Source organism: Delphinus delphis, chromosome 20, assembly GCF_949987515.2.
Source record: "Delphinus delphis chromosome 20, mDelDel1.2, whole genome shotgun sequence".
In the NCBI taxonomy this organism is placed as follows: domain Eukaryota; kingdom Metazoa; phylum Chordata; class Mammalia; order Artiodactyla; family Delphinidae; genus Delphinus; species Delphinus delphis.
In genome coordinates, this window is record NC_082702.1 from 10,524,231 (window position 1) to 10,543,234 (window position 19,004).

Genomic DNA, 19,004 nt, shown 5'->3' on the forward strand with positions numbered 1-19,004 from the left:
TCTCTGCCTTGTCCAGTTTTAGCAAGAATCCTTCTAAGTTAGCTTAACTGGAACTGCCCACCCTTGATATCTGATCACCTTTGATATCTGTTTGGGTTCCCCCCCCACACCCTCAGGTGACATTTCATCCAGCAAGAATCCCGTTAGGTCAGTGTAGCCAGAATCCTTCTTACCCTTAAGGCTACTGAAGCTGAATCCAGCCTCTGTACCCTGACGCCGAAGTAAATCTTGGAGACAGAGTTTTGGGTGAAGTAGAAAAGAATAGCTTTATTGCTTTGCCAGGCAAAGGGGGCCATGGTGGGCTCATGCCCTCAAAACTGCGTGTCCCAACCTGGAGGGGGCTGTGAGGAGTTTTAAAGTAGTGGTTCAAAGAGGGCGTGGTCAGTTCACCGCCATTCTTCTGATTGTTTGGTGGTGAGGTAATTGGGAGTCGGCATCATCAACCTTCTGGTTCCAGCCAGTCTGGAGTCTCCGTGCTTGTGGGCAGCATACCGTTAACTTCTCCCACCTGGTGGGGGCTTCAGTATCTGCAAAACAGCTCAAAGATCTTGTTATGTGTATCCCTTGAGGGGGAGCCAGGACGTTGCCCCAAGGCTGCACTATTGTTTCTTTTGACTGTTCCTCCCTCGTCTCTGCATCCCCTCCCTTGCCTAATCAGCAACTGTTTGAACCTGCCGTTGGAACTCAGGGAAGGTCATGGAGGCTGAATGAAGCCGATTTCCTGTAATCAAGAAACAGGGGGGCACAGAAAGTCTCCCGTGTCTAGGAGCCCCGCAGGGTCCTGCTCTGTTGTTTTCCATGCACTGACTCAGCCTGCTCCTTGGCTATAAGTCCCCACGTGCACATGCTGTATTTGGAGTTTTCCCTATGGCAGACGCTCCCTACATCTATGGCGATGACCCCTTCCCCTTGAATAAAGTCTGCCTTTTGCTTTAACTGGTGTCATTAAGTAGTTTTTTTCTTTAACAGTTAGAATATTATTTTTTTCTTTCACGATTCACCTATCCTTCGTGAATTTAATTGGTTCCTAAAAATTCTGCCAGCAAGCGCTGGGAAATGAAAAAAAATGTTTCTATCAAAATTAAAAATTTTTTTTTATTGTGATAAAACCCACATACAATTTACCGTTTTAAAGTGTACAATTCAGCGACATTTAGTACGTTCGCGATGTTGTGCAATCATCGCCGCTGTTTCCAGAACATCTTTATCGTGCTAAAGGAAACTTTGAACCCATTAAGCAGTCACTCCCCATTGTCCCCGGCCCTGGCAAACACTAATGTCTTTTCTGTCTCTATGGATTTTTTTTTCAATTGAAATATAGTTGATTTACAATGTTGTGTCAGTTTCTGTTGTACAGTAAGGTGATTATATATATGTATATGCATATATATACATTCTTTTTTCTTTTTTGACATCTGTATTGGAGTGTCATTGCTTTACAATGGTGTGTTAGTTTCTGCTTTATAACAAGGTGAATCAGTTATACATACACATATGTCCCCATATCTCTTTGTCTCTATGGATTTGCCTATATTGGCTATTTCATATAAACGGAGTCATGCACGACGTAACCATTTGTGCCTGGCTTCTTTCATTTAGCATCACGTTTCCAAGTTTGTAGTGTGGATCAGTACTCCATTCCGTTTCATGGCTGGATAATATTCTATTGCATGGATAGACCAGATTTTGTTGATCCATTCATCTACTGATGGACATTTTCGTTGTCTCCACGATTAGCTATTGTGAACAGTGCTGCCGTGAGCGTTCGTGTACACATATGTATTTAAGTACCTGTTTTCAGTTCTTTGGGGTATCTGCCTAGGAGTGGAATTTCTGGATCATTTCATCATTTTTTTAAATGAATTTTTATTTATTTTATTTTTGGCTGCATTGGGTCTTTGTTGCTGTGCATGGGCTTTTCTCTAGTTGCGGTGAGCCGGGGCTACTCTTCGTTGCGGTGCGCGGGCTTCTCGTTGCGGTGGCTTCTCTTGTTGCGGAGCACGGGCTCTAGGTGTGCGGGCTCAGTCGTTGTGTCCCCCCGGCCCTAGAGCGCAGGCTCAGTAGCTGTGGCGCATGGGCTTAGTTGCTCCGCGGCATGTGGGATCTTCCCGGACCGGGGCTCGAACCCGTGTCCCCTGCACTGGCAGGCGGATTCTTAACCACTGCGCCACCAGGGAAATCCTCATCATTTTTTTAATAAGTTAGATTTCAGTAGCGCAGGCATTCTCACCCTGAGAAATCTGCAGTCCCGAGGTTTCTGGGGATCTCGCAGGAACTCAAAGCAGGATGGTATTGGTTTGGTTTGAGCCCCCGCTCCACTTACTCTGTGCAGGAGCAGCCGGGGATGGGGAGGGTTTGGGGCTCTCTAAGCCTCTCCACGATCTTCATCAGACCCTCTCCTCCCCATTCTCCAATGTGGATAAGTGTGGTTTTCTCAGTCTAATGTGAAGTTTACACAACATCTATACCAAAATTCTGGGTCCACTCTTGACTCTTGGCTCTGTGAAATCCACACATCTTCCCCCCCAGACAGGCTGTCATGTCCATCACTGGTAGGAACAGAGACCCATGACTTCTGTGGGGGACCATTTGTCAGCGTCTGTCACAACGACAGGGGCTCTGCTCTTTGATCCAGCAATTCCACCTCCAGGGTGTGTCCCAATACACATGCAAGGTCATGCACTGCAACATGGTACTAATAGTAAAAGGGTGGAACCAACACAAATATCCATCCATAGGGGCCTGGTTGAAAAGCTCCTGGACATTCCCCTGTGGAGGAGGGCCGTGTGGCTATAGAAAGGCTGAAGATGCTCTCTCTGGATTTCCAGAAAACTTCAGTAATAAAAGCAAGGTCAGAGCAGTGTGTATGAGATGTTACCTATTGTGGGGAAGAGAATATATATGTATATGTTTGTGCATCAATAAACTTACCAGGAAGTAGTGCCACGGTTATCTGAGATGGAGCAGGGGCCCAGGGTAGAAGTGGCAGATAGAGTAATGAGTCCCCAGAGATATCCAGGTCCTAATCCCTGGAACCTGTGAATATGTCCCCTTACATGGCAAAAGGGACTTTGCAGATGTGATTAAGTTAGGGACCTTGAGATGGGGAGTTAATCTTGAATTGTCCAGGTGGGCCCTAAATGTCATCACAAGGGTCCTCATAGGGGAAAGAGGGAGGCAGGAAGGTCAAAGAAGGAAGAGGGCAATGTGATGATGTAGCAGTGAGAGAAATAGTGATGTGATGCAGGGCCGTAAGCCAGGGAAGGCCGGCCACCTCTAGAAGCTGGAAAGGCAAGGAAAGGGCCTCTCCCCTGGAGCCTCCAGAAGGAACCAGCCCTGCCGACACCTTGATCTTAGCCCCCTGAGACTCGCTTCAGAATTGTGGCCTCCAGAACTGTAAACAAATAATTTCGTGTTTTTTCAAGCCACCAAGTTTGTGGTAATACAATTCCCCTGTCTAAAGGGCACAGTTCAATGGTTTTTGGGTATATTACGTTATTAATTTTTAAAAGTTGGGGTAACATAGAGATGACAAAAATGATCTTTGGTGTTACTGTTGCAAAAAGATTACGACTTATTGAAGGCTCAGATGGTGGTTAGCATTTTTTAGCCATAAAGCATTTTAAAACTGAGGTGTGTACATTGTTTTTAGACATGATGCTATTGCACACTTAATAGACTACAGTATAGTGTAAACATAACTTTTTTTTTTTTCTGTTTAGCTGTGCCGCATGGCTTGTGCGATCTCAGTTGCCTGACCAGGGATGGAACCCGGGCCATGGCAGTGAAAGCGCTGAATCCTAACCGCTAGACCATCAGGGAATTCCCATCATAACTTTTATACGCACTGGGAAACCAAAAAATCCGCGTGACTTGCTTTATCGCGATAGTCTGGAACTGACCCCGCGATATCTCCGAGGTATGCCTGTATTTTGTAGTTAAAAGAATTGAAAAAAGAGAGAGAGAGAAGTAAGACATGCTCTCCCCCTGGTGTCTGAGAACCCTGGGGATTCGTGTCCTTGGGGCCCTCTTGATCCAAGGTCTTCCCTCCACGCCTTTGGTTCTGTCTCACATGGTGATGGTCCATGCAAAACTCTGTCCCTCCTCAGTTCCCACAAAAGGTCCCCTCGCACACAGCCACTTGAGGTGTAATAAATAAACTTTAATGAGGTGTTTGGGGGCTGGGGACCGACAAGGGGTTTATGTGGCAGCAAGGCAACCAGTCTCCCTTTGTGTCCCTGACGCTGTGGAGCCCCACCGGCCTTGTCACCCCCTTACCACTCCCATGCTGCTGGGTCGCATCTCTTTCCCGTCCTTCTCTGTTCTGCCTTCTCCCATCTGCCTAGAGAGAAGCCCCAACCCTTCTCAATTTCTCTTGCAGAGTGGCTCATGCCCTGCATTCTGCCCCAAGGTCTCTATCTCCCTAAGGTATTTTCTCCAACAGACAGTTTGAACTCTCTGTCACACTTGCAGTGTAGTGAACCGTAACCGTGTGTAAACAGCATTCCTGAGTTCTGTGACTCCTTACACGGAGTCACTCAACCTGAGGGTTGGTCTTGAGGACCCCTGAACTGTGTTGTGAGGCAGAGGGGACACTCTTGAGGTCTGGCACGGGAAGGGTGGCCGGTGTCTTTGGAGGGAGACGTCATCCATGGAGGTGGGGTGGGTGTCCAGCTGCGAGGCCCACTTCCTCACCAGCTCCAGTGAGGACTCTCTCTGTTCAGTCCCGACGCTGTCACCTCGTGCCCTCTGTCGGTGGATCCTGGGGAGAGCTGGCATTACAGCCAACAGCTGAATAGATGACATTCTGGAAGGGGGGACACAACCTTTAGCCTCAGGCCCTTCCAAAACAATGCTTCCCGCTGAAGCCCAGCATGCAAAGAGCTGCAGGCCTGCTCCTCTCCCCGCCCCTGGAAGCCAGGGCAGCACTTCTCCAGGTGTGGTCATGAGTAGGGAGGGGAGGGACGGGGTGCCTATGAAAATTCAGGTCCCCAGGCGCCAGCACAGACCCACCAGACCACCCTCAGCGGGTGGAGCCCAGGACCCTGCAGTATGTGTGTATGTATGTATTCATGCAGGCATGCGTGCCAGCCACACCGTGTGGCCTGTGGGATCTTAGTTCCCCGACCAGGGGTTGAACCCGGGCCCTCGGCAATGAGAGCACGGAGTCCTAACCACTGGACCGCCAGGGAGTTCCTGGAACCTGCGTTTCAGCAAACCTTACGGGGATTCTGCCCAGCAGGAAGGGTTTGGGAACTGATGCTCGAGGCCTTTGAAGAAAAGATCCAGGACCTGACTCCTGAGGCCGTGCTGACTTCTGGTTAAGTGCTGCAGGTGCCCAGAGAGGCCTGGCCCCTCCTTGGGAAAGCCCACAGTGATTAATCTGTGGTTCATGCAGAATTCCCCCATACCCTTCTCAGCTCCATTACCACACCTACCCCATTAGCAGACGAGCTGCGCAGGTTCCAACCTGAGGAGACAGGAGGAGAAGTGGTCAGAAGTGAATGACAATGCTGGAAGGTATGGGAGGAAGGCACGTGTGGGTGACCAGGCCCCCTGAACTCTAAGTCCTGGCTCTGCTACTGATGTGGGGGAATCGCTTCCCCGAATGGTTTCTACGTGTATAAAACACAACTGGGGTATAGGCTTCATCTAGTTATTCATTCAGTTATTAAGTATACATAAATATTTACTGAGCGCAGGCTCTGGAACCAGATGGAAGGGTTCAAATCCCAGCTCTGTCCTTTAGCAGCTGTGTGACCATGGGTAATTGACTTAACCTCTCTGTGCCTCAGTTTCCTCAACCATCAAACAGGGATTTATTCAGCAAATAGAAAATGTCTACTTTGTGCCAGGTGCATTCTAGGTGCTGGGGATATGGATGTGGTGAGCAAAATAGACAAAAATCCCTCTTCTCATGGTGCCTATGGTAATAACAATAGGCGTATTAGTAATAGTGATAATAATCATAGCTTATATATACACCCAGTGTGTGGCTTACAGGGTGCCAAATGCTGCACTAAGTACTGTACGTATATTATAAGGTACAGTCAGTCCCATTTCACAGAGGAGGAAACTGAGTCATAGAGAGTAAGGCATTTGCCCATGGTGACGCAATGAAGCGGTAGAGTGTGGGCTTAGATACAGGTAATCTGGCTCTGGACGTCATGCGTTCAGCAAACACTTACTCAAATGCCTCTTTTGTGCCCGACCCTGTGGTAGGTGGTGCTGAGGACATAGCCATGACCATGACACTTCTAGCTCTGCCCTCCTGGGGCTCCCAGTCCACTGGAGAGACAGACAAGTCCCCACACAGTGATGTCCCTGAGTGGGCAAGGCTGGGGTGGGGGAGCCCAGAGCAGGTGCTTGGCTCATTTCGGGAAAGATCAGGGAGGGCTTCCTGGAGGAGGGGGCCTCCTGCTGGGATGTGAGGAGGCCATTTTGTTTAGTGGTTGAAGGAACAAAGCTTTGTAGCCAACAGAACTGCCTTCTACTCTTGACTTTCCAGCTGTGTGCCAGCTGGCAGGTGACATCACCTCCCTGAGCAAACATTTCCTCATCTGTAAAATGGGCTTATAGCGGGACTCTCTTTGCAGGGTGGTTGTGAGCATTCAAGGGGGTTGTGCGCAGAAAGTGCCTGGCATGGAGAAAGTGCTCAGCAAAATGTAGCTCTTTTGATTACAGAATTAGCTGCAGGGCTTTGGCAGAGGGAGCTGTGCGGATGCTGCTCCAGGCAGCAGAACAGGCTTGCAAAGCCGTTGAGGTGAGAGAACATCAGATCCTTTTAGAGCTCGGGATGGGGCACCAGTTCCTGCCACCCCGCTCCTTTCCGTGAGAGCAGGGAGGGAGCCAGTCGTGAGCAAGACAGAGGGAAGAAAGCTGGGGTGGGGGTTAAATGTTATTCCACCCTCCATCCATCCGGCAGGAGCTCCTGCGTCACCTGGATTAAAAGCCAAATCCTTACTGTGGCCTTTGAGGATCTACAGGCGCTGCTCCCACTGTGTAAAATGAATCACTGATGCAATGAATCAAACTGCCTGGTCTCAGTGTCCTCGTCTGTCAAATGAGAGAACCTCATGGTATTGGGGTGAGGATTCAGTGAGAGGCTGCCACGTGGAAGGCTTAGTGCAGAGCCTGGCACATAGTAGGTGCTCAATTATGTTAGCTGTGGTGATGTTCATTTATGGCAGACAGGCAGGGGATGTTGCAAAAAAAGGGGACTCACAGGAGTTTCTGGATTTCCGGAAATAAATCGGGAGCCCCAGCAGGAGTAGACCAACCAGGATGGTAGCGAAAGTCAGGATGATAATGATCTCAGAGGACAAGCCCGAATGTGATGGCTCCCTGGGAAGTCCTGCAGGAAGAGAAGGAAGGAGAGATTTAAGATGAGAGACTTTGGGCTTTTTACCTGCCCCCAAAATATTACCCTTCGTTTTTTAAGGAAGCTACCACTCTGCTTCCCTCAGTCTATATGGTTTAGGTGGACTTGACCCCACCCTCTGGTTCCTAGGATGGGACTTTGACCTGGGCCTGGCCAATCAGAGCATTCCATTCTCCCTGGCTACTGTGATTGGTTCATGGGGGTGGGGGTGTTCTGTGACTTAAGTTGAGCCAATGAGAGCCAGCCCTGGGATTTTGGCTAGATTATTGAAAGTGGTGTATTCTTTCCCTTGGGATTTCTAAACTGGTGGGCTGTGAGCCTGTAGCTGCTGAGGACCATCTTACCTTCCTGAGGGGAAAGGCTGCCAGGGAATAAAGCCAGCATAGAGAAAAGCAGAGACAAGAGAGGTCAAGAAAAGTTCCTGGGTTACATAGTTGGAGCACCTGGATCTAACCATACCTGAAGGTGTCATTCCAATAACGTCCCATTTTTGCTTGGACTATTTTGAGTTGTGCTTCTATCAACTGCAAATGATAGAGTTCTGTCTAATACACTTGGAAAGGGCTTCCTGAGTCCATTGGGAAAAGGCATCACGCAACTACCCCAGCCTGGGTTTGCAGAGGGGCTGTGTCCAGGTGGCTATACAGTGGTTCCAGTGGTACAGATGTTGAGTTAACAGAGGGTAAAGCTGATCCTGTTGAACCTTCCGTGAGGGGGCTTAGGGGAAGGATGGGAGCTAGAGAGCATTCTTGTGGCTGAGGGACTCGTTTAACCAGGGACCACCTCTAAACTCCTCCTTCAGAGGGAATCCTACCGCGATTTCCTCTTTTGATCTTTCTGTTCTCCCCACCCAGGGGGCTTCTTACCTGTGACCAGGACGGTCACTTCTGCCTGGCCAGTCCCTAGGGCGTTGGTGACAAGGCAGATGAAAGTCGTGTTGATGGACTCGTCCACGGTATGGATCAGGAGCTGGGCGCCCTGGGCCACAACAGAGGGTGGCAGGGGTCCCATGATCCTAGGAGAGACAGATGGGTGAGGAAGTGGCCTCAGTTGGAGGCCTAGAATAACAGGTGATGGGGCACTCACTGTATGCTGGGAATACAGAAACCCTCACGCCATCTACAGTACAAGTTGAGAGCAAGCCTGGAGTTCTCCCAGCTCTGCCTCTCACACTCCCATCCAGCCAATTGGCAGATCCTGTCTGCCCCACCTTCAGAATCTAGCCTGAGTCTGACGACTCCTCAGGGCCTGAGCAGAGGCCCGAATGAGGTGAGGGTGAGCCGTGTGGGTACCGATGGGAAGAGCATTCCAGGCATAGGGAACAGCATATGTGAAGACCCTGAGGTGAGAGCATAACTGTAGTGTTTGAGGATCTACAAGGAGACCACTGTGGATATAGAGGCGAGAGCAAAGGACCACGGCCACCACCCTGGTCTGTTCCCCCTACTCCTGGGGGAACCTTCTCACTGGGCTCCCTATTTCCACCCCCACTCCCACCCGCTCTGTCCCCCACTCAGCATCTGAGAGACCTTGTTAGAACTAAGTCAGCTCGGGGACTTCCCTGGTGGCGCAGTGGTTAAGAATCTGCCTGCCAGTGCAAGGGACACGGGTTCAAAGAAGCCCGAGCACCGCAACTAAGAGCAGCCCCCGCTCGCCGCAACTAGAGAAAGCCCGCGCGCACCAACGGAGACCCAATGCAGCCAAAAATAAATAAAATAAAAAAAATTATATATGTAAAAAAAGAACTAAGTCAGCCCAAGTCCCTCCTCTGTCCAGAGCCCTCCAGTAAAGGAAAATTTCTTAGCACGGGCACAGGTCCCACACAAGCTGGCGCCCTGATGCCACTGACCCCTTTGCTCTCGCCTCTGTATACATGGTAGCCTATTTGTTGATCCTCGAACACTCCAGTTATGTTCCCACCTCAGGGTCTTCACATATGCTGTTCCCTATGCCTGGAATGCCCTTCCCATCGGTACCCATACCGCCCACCCTCACCTCCTTCAGGCCTCTGTTCAGACGTCACCTTTGTAACGCCTTCCTTGGCCACCCTCTTTCAACTGCAGTGACCCCCTTCTCACCCTCCTCCTCTGCTTTATCTTTTCCATGGCATTTATCACCACCTGACACACTCTGTTCTTGACAACGTTATCTTGTTTACTTTTTAAAATTAAAAAAATATATTTTAGTTTGGCCACGCCCTGAGGCTTGCGGGATCTTAGTCCCCCGACCAGGGATTGAACCCTGGGCCCCCGCAGTGAAAGCGCAGAATCCAAACCACTAGACCACCAGGGAATTCCCATGTTACCTTGTTGAATTGTTTCTCTCCCCCATCGGAATGGGAGCTCTGAGAGGGGAGGGAATTTGGTCTATTTTATTTACCAAGGTTTGTGGGTCAGCAGCATCTGGCACACAGTGAGCAGTCAAGAAACACTGGTTGAATGGATGGAGGAGACGCAGGCATGGGTTTGGGCTGCAGAGCTGGCACGGAAACCCGGCTGTGTGGCTCGTGAGCCTGAATCATGGCGCTTTGGGGCAGGAAGGTTAAGGGCCAGCCATCAATACCAATTGAAAGCCTTCGCCCGGCAGTTCCTCTGGCCAACCGTTGAGACACGACTGTGGCTGCCCACAGAGATGGACAGACGGGCATGCTCACCACCATGGCGTTTGCATAGTCGAAAACAGGAGAGCACCTCCGTGTCCCCATTTGGGATGGGTTAAATCATTGAAGGGCTCGTCTATGATGGAATCTCAGCACCGTGAAGAAGGGGGCTGTGGGTATTTTGAAATGCATAGAAGATAAGGACTGTTGGCTAGATGGAGACAGAAATGGACTGATGGGCAGGAATGTGATAAAGAAGTACATGAAAATATCAGAGGGAGAGTCCACGTGGTGGGGTTTTGAGTGTTCACTGGAAAATTCTTACAACTTTTCTGTATGTGTGAAAAATTTCCTCATAAAGTGTTGGGGGAAAATAGATCTATGTGTCTTGACATGGAGAGGTGTTCATGAGATAGAGGAAAATTTTTTTTTTTTTTTTTTTTTTTGCGGTACGTGGCCCTCTCACTGTTGTGGCCTCTCCCGTTGCGGAGCACAGGCTCCAGACGCGCAGGCTCAGCGGCCATGGCTCACGGGCCCAGCCGCTCCGCAGCATGTGGGATCTTCCCGGACCGGGGCACGAACCCGTGTCCCCTGCTTCGGCAGGCGGACTCTCAACCACTGCGCCACCAGGGAAACCCGAGGAAAAATTTTTAAATTGTACATACAGCACAGTTTTTGTTTAGAAATATTGGAAAAAAAGACGGGAAGGATATATAACAAAGGGTAACAGTGGAGGTGTTCTGGAGGTGACTGGGTACATGACTACAGGTGCTATTTTCTCCGTTTTACTCATAACCGTATTGTCTAAAGTTTCTACAATGCTAAGTTATTTTTGAAATAAGAAAAAAAGGCCCAATAAAAATTACATAAAACATGGGACTTCCTTGGTGATGCATTGGATAAGACTCTGCACTCCCAGTGCAGGGGGTTTCGATCTGTGGTTGGGGAACTGGATCCCACATGCCGCAACTAAGAGTTCGCATGCCGCAACTAAGGAGCCCGTGTACCGCAACTACGACCTGGAGCAAGCAAATAAATAAGTTTAAAAAATTACATAAAACAGTTTACCCCTTTGCCTTTATCTTCCCCCACTTGTAACCCCGGCCTCGGTATGAATTTGAGGAAATTTTCTCATTGCTCTGCCCGTCAGTCAAGAGAACGGGGTGGGGGCGGACAGTATTTGCTCTGTGAGCGGTGACTGGGCAGGTAACACGTGACGGCTGGGGAGGTGGCACAGCCCAGAGGTTGGGAGTGAGACGCCGATGGGAGGCTCACCTCTGTGCCCCACGGCTGTGTGCCCGGGCAGATGATGGCAGCTCCTGCGGCCGAGCTAATCTTTAATCCAGGCCTGGCCGTAGTGCAGACTGTGCCTGGAGTGTGGGGATCACGTGGCTTCAAGCTAAGTACAGCAGGCATGCCGTGAAGAGCAGGTGTGTCAGCACACCTGGACTAAAGCACCTCATAAACTCTGCACATGCAAGCCAGACATTTTCCTGGGGGCCTCCAGTTAACTGCTTGTTCTCTTTTTACTTTCCTGCCTACACCTTCCTCCCTCAGACCCAGGAGTCGAGGTCCCCAACCCCCTCATCTCTCAGGACCCAGGGAGCTGGGTTCCCAGCCCCTCCTCCCTCTGACCCAGGAACTCACGTGTTCCAGTCGTAGCCTGTGGGCTCTGGTTTGCTGCGGACGTCACAGTGCAGGGAGGCCTCACTACGGCCGATGTACCAGTTGCCATCATAGCCGGATATGGAGACCTCGGGGGGGTCTGGGGGAAACAGATACACAGGCTCAGAGACAGAGAGCCTTCGGAGGGGCCTAAAGATAGTTGGGATTCATGTCACAACAGGAAAAGGGCCTTGGTGGGTTTTGGGGAACAGCTCAAGGTGGAGAGGCCTCCGAGGGGTCTGGGGAGATGGGTTCTACCCCCCGGCTCCGAGAACAGAAGTCTGGGAGTCCTCAGCAGGGTGCCAGGAGGTGGGGCACAGAGAGGGCTTCTCAGGACCTGCTTCTCTCTACTGGTTTTCCTGGGTAAAGCCAGATCCTGGTATGCCTGGGCTGTCCTGTGAGAAGAGGCCTCCTTGGCGCTCATAATACACAGGAGTATATTCAAGGCTCTGATAAGTCCTGCAGGAAAGAATCCTGGAGGACCCTGTTTCAGCCTGCTGCTTATCCAACTCAAATGTGATCGACAGGGGAGATTTTCAAAGTCCCCCGAGGGAAGGCCAATGAGATAGGGTGTTTGTGTGTGTGTGAGGTGGGGGGGGTGCTGAGGGAATCAGTACAGCACCTACTGGGGAGGGAGTATTCGGTATAGACAGTGATGGGAGGACACAGCCCATAGACGAGCCAGTGTAGACAACAGTGGGCTAGAGAGAAGTATAGACTACACTGGAGCCAGTGTAGACCTCTCTCCAGGGGATCCATTGTAGACAATGTTGTGGGTCGGTGTGAGAGAGTGCCTGGGAGAACCCGTGTAGAAAACGCAGGCTTCCAGTGCAGCAGTGGTCACGGGCACCTCTCTAGACAACACAGGGAACAGTGCCAACTCCCCACAGCTGGTGGCCTACATGACTGGTGTAGACAGTGAGGGCAGCGCTGTCTGGGGCCCAGAGGAGCCAGTGTAGATGGTTGGTAAGGCAGGGTAGAAACGGACAAGGGAGTTGGTGTAGATGGTGGGGAATTGGTGTAGCAGTGTGCACAAGGTCAGTGTGGCAAGTTGCCCAGGGCAGCAGGTGTAGGCACTGTGTGTAGACTGGCCTCGGAGGAGCCCACATGGGGCGTCCGTGTAGGCAGTGGCCAGGGTAGACAATCGGGGAGCAGTGTGGACTGTGGCCTAAGAAGCTGGTATAAGCCTTTCCTGGCAGCCCAGTGGTTAAGACTCTGTGCTTCCACTGTAGGGGGCATGGGTTCAATCCCTGGTTGGGGAACTAAGATCCCGCATGCCCCGTGGTGCAGCCAAGGGAAAAGAAAGAAGCAGCTGGTGTAGACAATGAAGGACAGTGCCGTGTACGGCCCAGGGGGGCCGGTGTAGGCGATGTGCGGACGGGGGGAGGCAGTAATCAGGGAAGCCAGGGAGGATGATGGGGGTGAGGTTGGAAGTGGCCTGGGTGGGGTGGGGGGTCAGTGTAGACAACGGTGGGGGAGGGTAGAGACAGCCCGCAGACCCTCCTGTCATTGCTCACACTTGGGTCCACTCACAGGGCACGCTGAGGGTCATGGGCAGTACCACCCGCTCCTTGAAGCTCTCGTGCTCCACTCTGCAAGTGACATTCTTGCCATCCACATGGCTGGAAGGTATTAAGGTTAAGAGACTGATGACGGTGACAGTGCCGGGCAGGGGCCCTGGCACCTGGCTTGTATTGGCCATCTTGTCGAGGGGCGGGGACCAGGAGATGCGGGCGGGTGGGCGACCCCCCGTGGAGATGCAGTGGGCCACGGGCACAGGCTCCAGGCTGAGCTGGCTGCGCGGGACCTCCCGGGTCTCAGCCTTGTTCTGAGGCTGGGCTGGGGGGAAGAAGCAAAAGGGACGGGTCACTCCTCACCTGCAGTCATTCAACAAACATCTCAGCAGCAGAGGAGGGCGGCTCATTGAGGGGACAGGATGCGGCCAGGTTCAAATCCCAGCTCTGCCCCTGGGCAGTAGGGTGGCCTTGGGCAAGTCCATGCCTCAGTTTCCTTGTGTGTCAACTGGGTGTAATGAGAGGATCGCTGGTGATGAGAATTTGCAGGTAAAGCTCTTAAAATGGTACTTGGCGTGTAGTAAGTGCTCAATATATGTTATTATTATTGGTAATTGGACACATTGCCTGGCTCTGTGATGGGCAGTGTTGAGGACCCAGCAACGACCGAGACAACCCCACCCCTGCCTTCGTGGGGTGGACTTTCCAAGGTGAAGACAGGCATCCCGAGGCAGTGAGGACTCAGAGTGGGCAAGGCTGGGATGGGGGAGCCCAGAAGGGGTGCCTGAATCTGGGGGGCGGGGTTACGGAGGGCTTCATGGAGGAGAGGGAGGGATGAGCCATGCCCTGGAGGTTCAGAGGGAAAGTGACTGGCTCAAGGTTACACAGGTGTCAGCGACAGAGCTGGACCTCCCCACAAGGTCTGTCTGACTCCAAAACTACCTTGACCATTTCTTTTTTTTTTTTTTTTTTTGTGGTACGTGGGCCTCTCAATGCTGTGGCCTCTCCCGTTGCGGAGCACAGGCTCCGGACACGCAGGCTCAGCGGCCATGGCTCACGGGCCCAGCCGCTCCGCGGCACGTGGGATCTTCCCGGACCGGGGCACGAACCCGTGTCCCCTGTATCGGCAGGCGGACTCTCAACCACTGCGCCACCAGGGAAGCCCCTACCTTGACCATTTCTTAATCATCCTGGTGATTCCAAGACCTGGGGTTTCACTTGGTTCCTTTCGCCTCAGTACCTGTGTTCTTGTTACTGAAGATTTCTCTTTGACTCATTGGTTCTGTTTTACCCTCATCCTAAATCATAAGACCTGAAGTCCCAAGTTTTCTGAAATGACGACAGTTGCCTTTGGTGGGGTACTGTGTGCCAGGCACTGTTCCAAGCACTTAATCTTTCCTGAGTCATTCATGCAAGGCCTGGGACAGTTCCTGGCACATAAGCAGAAAAGAGACGTCAGCTCTTATTCACCCTCATAGCGGATCTCCATTTCACAGATGAGGAAACGAGGCGCAGAGACTTCGTACTCAGCTGTCAAGAGGAGGGCCTGTCATGTTTTCCCTGGTGCTCATAAAAATGAACACATGGGGGGCTTCCCTGGTGGCGCCTGCCGATGCGGGGAACACGGGTTCATGACCCCACATGCCGCGGAGCGGCTGGGCCCGTGAGCCATGGCCACAGAGCCTGCACATCCGGAGCCCGTGCTCCACAGCGGGAGAGGCCACGGCAGTGAGAGGCCTGCGTACCGCAAAAAAAAAAAAAAAAAAAATGAACACATGGTTCCATGACAAGGCCAAGGATGTCCCCCCCCCCGCCCCCCCCCGCCCCGCCACCCCGCCCCACTGGGTATCAGAATCCCCTCCTCCCAGTCTGTCTATTTCAGCTCTCCCTTCCTCACCAAAGGAAGTAACAATAACTGACCCCCTATCACCAGCTCACAGAGGCCTCTGCTCTAAGCAGTTCACCTGGATAAACTCCCGGGACCCTCAGGACAGCTTTCTGAAGGCACTGTTGTTACTAAGCCTGTTTTACAGATGAGGAAAGGAGGTTCCCAAGCTGGTAGCGGCTTTTCCGCTTTCCAGGGCCCTTCCTGTCCCCACCCCTTTCTTGCACCAGCCACTCCCCCCCTTCCCGCTCCCCAGCACCCCATCCCCTCCATCCCGTCCATCCCCTCCATCCCCTCGGCCCTCAGTCTCCAAGATCTTACTTCCCAGCATCTCTAGTACTCTCTTTTGGTCCTCCAGCCCTCCCCTCTCTAATCTCCCCTTCTGCATCCCTGCCCCACCATTGCCCGACCTCCTTCTTTTGTCCCCACGGAATCTCTAATTGGGAGGGACTCTCCCTCCCTCCTGGGCCCTTCCCTCTCTTTGCTTACCTCCCTACCCCGCCCCACACCCCTCCCTTTCGGCCCCCCTCCAACCGGCTCACCGAGCACCCGGAGCCAGGTTCGGGCGCTCCTGTCGCCGTTGGGGAACGTGGCGAACTGGCAGGTGTAATTGCCTTCATCTTCGGCGCGCAACCCCCGCACGGCCAGCGATGCGTCTCGCAGCTCCTCGCCTGGCCTGGCGGCCACGAATTCCAACCGGCCGGGCTCCGGGAAGCTGGGGCCCTGGGTGGGGTGGAAGACCGCCACGCTGCGGGAGGCCTCCGCCAGCTTCTGCCGAGTCCAGGTCACCTGCGTCACCGTCACGTTGTGCCCCAGCGGCTGCAGTTTGCACGGCAGCTCTGTGGTGTCGCCCAGGAAGCCGCGCACCTGGGCTGGGGCCAGCACTCCGATTGTCTCGGTCCCTGCGGGGAAACGGAAACGCGGGGCGAGTCACACCCGGGTGTCCCTGACCTGGATGGGGAGAGGCGCCTGGGAGGTCGCTCACCTGGGTCTTGGAGCCCCTTAGTTGGGAGTGTGTGTGGGGAGGAGGAGGGAGGTGGGGAGGGTCAGTCCGGATCCAGGGATGAGGGTGAGGGCGGCTGGACTGGGTCTGCAACCTGGTCGCTCCCGTTCAGTCGGGCTGTTAGTACCGTATTTCCTCTATCTCAGCATTATCACTTTTTAAAATTGTGGTCAATATTGTGGTTAAAAAATTAAAATTGCCACTTAAACCATTTTAAAGTACAGTTCAGTGGCAGGAAGTACATTCACGATGTTGTGTAACCACCACGAACTTTTTCATCACCCCGAGTCATCAAATTTAAGATGTCATTTACAGCACGAACCGTCCTCAGTGGTTAGAGCGTCCTGGATTTAGAGGTGTGGAAAGGGGAAGAAACTCTAGGTCTTAGAGTACATGAAATAAAGTATTACTGCTCTTACTCTGTGCGGACTCAGGTTGGGAAAATGTTTGTAGGGGATCCTAGCACAAGAAGGGAGGTGATCATAGCCCCAGCATTTTGGATCCCCTCAGATCTCTGCTGTGAGGCTTCCGGCAGTTTCCTTAATCTCTCTGATCCTTTTCCCTAGTTTGTAAAATGGGACTAAGAACAGTTAACATTCATGGGTTGCTTACAAAGATCGGGGCTGTTCTGAGCACTTTACACATCTCCCAGCATTCAGGCCTTAAACAGCTCCTTGAGGTAAGCACTACCGTCAGCCCCACTTTAGAGGGAAAGCAAGGCACAGAGTCTTGTGCTCCAGGTCACACAGAGCACAAGTGGCAGAGGTGGATTTGAACCTGGGCCATCTACAATTAAGACCCCTGATCTCTCATCCACCAGGCTCCAGATGAAAATCTTTCTGCCCAGGGCCCCCTGCACACAGTAGGTCCTCAGTATGTGTTGGCTTTTATCGATATCAAGAAACACAATGCTGTGCGTCCTTATTAATAATAATAAGGATAAGAACAAGGTGAGAAGGAGTCACGTGCTTTGACTCTCAGTCCTGCTACTCACTAGCTGTGGCCTCTGTGCTGCTGGTTTCACTCCTCTGAGCCTCAGTCTCCTCATCTGTAAAATGGGGGTGGTTATAGCTTAAGAGGGTGTTGGGAGGACTAAATGAGGAAATTTATGTAAAGGGATTAGATATGCCAAGCACCCTGTACAGGGGAATATTATAATTATTGTTATGAGGAAGAGGAGGCTGGGAGGTAGTGGACTGGGGTGCTTGGGGCGTGCTGTGTTGAGGGAGGGCACGGTCTGGACACGAGGGGATTGTGGAGCGGTGAGCATGCTAGTCTGGCTTCGAATGCCAGGTCCACCGTGGACATGCTGTGCAGCTCTGGGCAAGTGAGTCTCCTTCTCTGATGAGTCTCCTGGGAACCCCCTTGTTTATGAGCTACCGACGTAGGCTTCATGGGTGAAAAGAAAACACCCAGGCTTTCAGCAAATTGTCTCTCTGAGAATGACATGTCACCCTTCCAGAAAGCCTTCCACTCTGCCTCTGTCTGCATCCTCCATGCCCTGGGTCCAAAATCCTGGCTCTAGCAATGACATCCTGATGTGGCTCACCTCTTTTCTTTGGTTTTTCTCCCTCCATGAGGCAAGACCGCTCTGGGCAAGTGAGTCTCCCTCTCCTTCTCTTGATGGCAAGACCGCTATGAGGATGAAACTGGATGAAATGGCCTTTCTCTGGCTTTGTACTCTGAGTAATAGCCAGGCCCGAGCTCCACTGTGTGCCAGGCACTGGGCTGCTCCCTTAGGTGAGGCCTCCTCCAACCCTCTCCAAGGGCCCATGAGATCCACACTGGGAGCACCAGTAGTTACATCCCCATTGGTCAGAGGGGGCACAAGAGCCTTGCAGGTTCAAGCTACTTGCCTAAGCTAACCAGCAAGTGAGGGGCAGAGCCTGGCTTGAGACCTTTGGGGACATGGCCAGACTCTGGTTTCCCCAAGCCTGCATTCAGTGTTCTTACTGTTCACCTGAATTATCGTTATCATTACTGTTCTTCTCCAGTGCATCTGACCTAGCTCAGCATCCTCCCAAGACACGGTTTTACTAGGTAGGTAGAATTCCACCCCCTGCCCCGTCCCCAACACACATTTTATGGAAACAGAGAGCTTAGGTCACTTTCCTGAGCTCACACATGTATTAAACGCCGAAAGCTATTTTGAGCCCACCGCCGTCTGACATCAGTGCTGTCTCCCCAGTAACTTGGAAGGCTGCCCATAGTAGGAACTCTATAATAAACGTGTGTGAGATGAATGCATGCATGAAGGAACGGCCGTGTCCTTAGAGTCAGACATGTGGGGTCCAACGGCAACGGGGTTATGTGCCGCTGCTCCCTCCCCCCGCATCAAGCATCCTCTGTCATTGTCAGCGGGTTATTGGGGGCTGGGGAGAAGGGTCCGCTTGTAGCGAGCTGGGTCAAGAGGTGTGGTGCCCGGGCGTGCGTGAGTCGCCTTCCATCTTATTTTTTCCCCCGGAGGCTGGCCCGCCCTGCCCTTCAGAAATCTCCCAAGGTCCGGTGGCTTTCCGGGAAGCCGTCAGGAGAGTCCGCCCCGGCCCGGCGTTTCTCCATCCCTGGGGCGGGGGGGAGCACAAAGCGAAGGGCGGTGCGCTCTGCCTTGGGGAGCCCAGGGGGCCGGGCCCAGGCGGGTGGGGAGGGAGAGGGGGAGCAGGGGCCGCTCGACCGCGTGGGGTCACTCACCGGCTCCCGAGGGCGCCCGGGACAGCGACAGCAGGGACAGCAGCAGCAGCGGCGGCCAAGCTAAGGAAGCGGCTCGGGCCATGCTGGGCGCGCCGCCGCCTCCTCCGCTCGCCCTGCCAGTCGCGCGGCCGCCGCAGGTCCTGGCCAGGAATCCTGGCGTCACTCAGCCGCCGAAGCCTAGGGGAGGGAAGGGGGAAGTTCTACCCCTTCCCTCCTCAGACTTGCGGCGGGGAAGAAGTAGAGAAGAAGTAGAACTGGGCTCCCGGGTC

At 52.6% G+C, this 19,004-nt stretch overlaps 1 protein-coding gene across 2 annotated transcripts; it reads right to left on the bottom strand.

The window, feature by feature from the left end:
- Positions 1–4,147: 4,147 nt before the first annotated feature.
- PVR (PVR cell adhesion molecule) lies at positions 4,148–19,004 on the bottom strand. Of its 2 annotated transcripts, XM_060000748.1 has the most exons (8): positions 18,736–19,004; positions 15,587–15,946; positions 13,179–13,484; positions 11,628–11,745; positions 8,248–8,396; positions 7,226–7,354; positions 5,439–5,470; positions 4,148–4,807 (listed from the first exon to the last, which is right to left on the bottom strand). In XM_060000748.1, exons 1-8 carry the CDS (start codon positions 18,815–18,817, stop codon positions 4,736–4,738), a joined length of 1,248 nt encoding a protein of 415 aa, XP_059856731.1. In that variant the 5' UTR covers positions 18,818–19,004; the 3' UTR covers positions 4,148–4,735. The 2 variants fall into 2 exon arrangements, with proteins under 2 accessions (XP_059856731.1, XP_059856732.1); XM_060000749.1 differs by lacking the exon at positions 5,439–5,470 and having other exon boundaries at positions 4,726–4,807.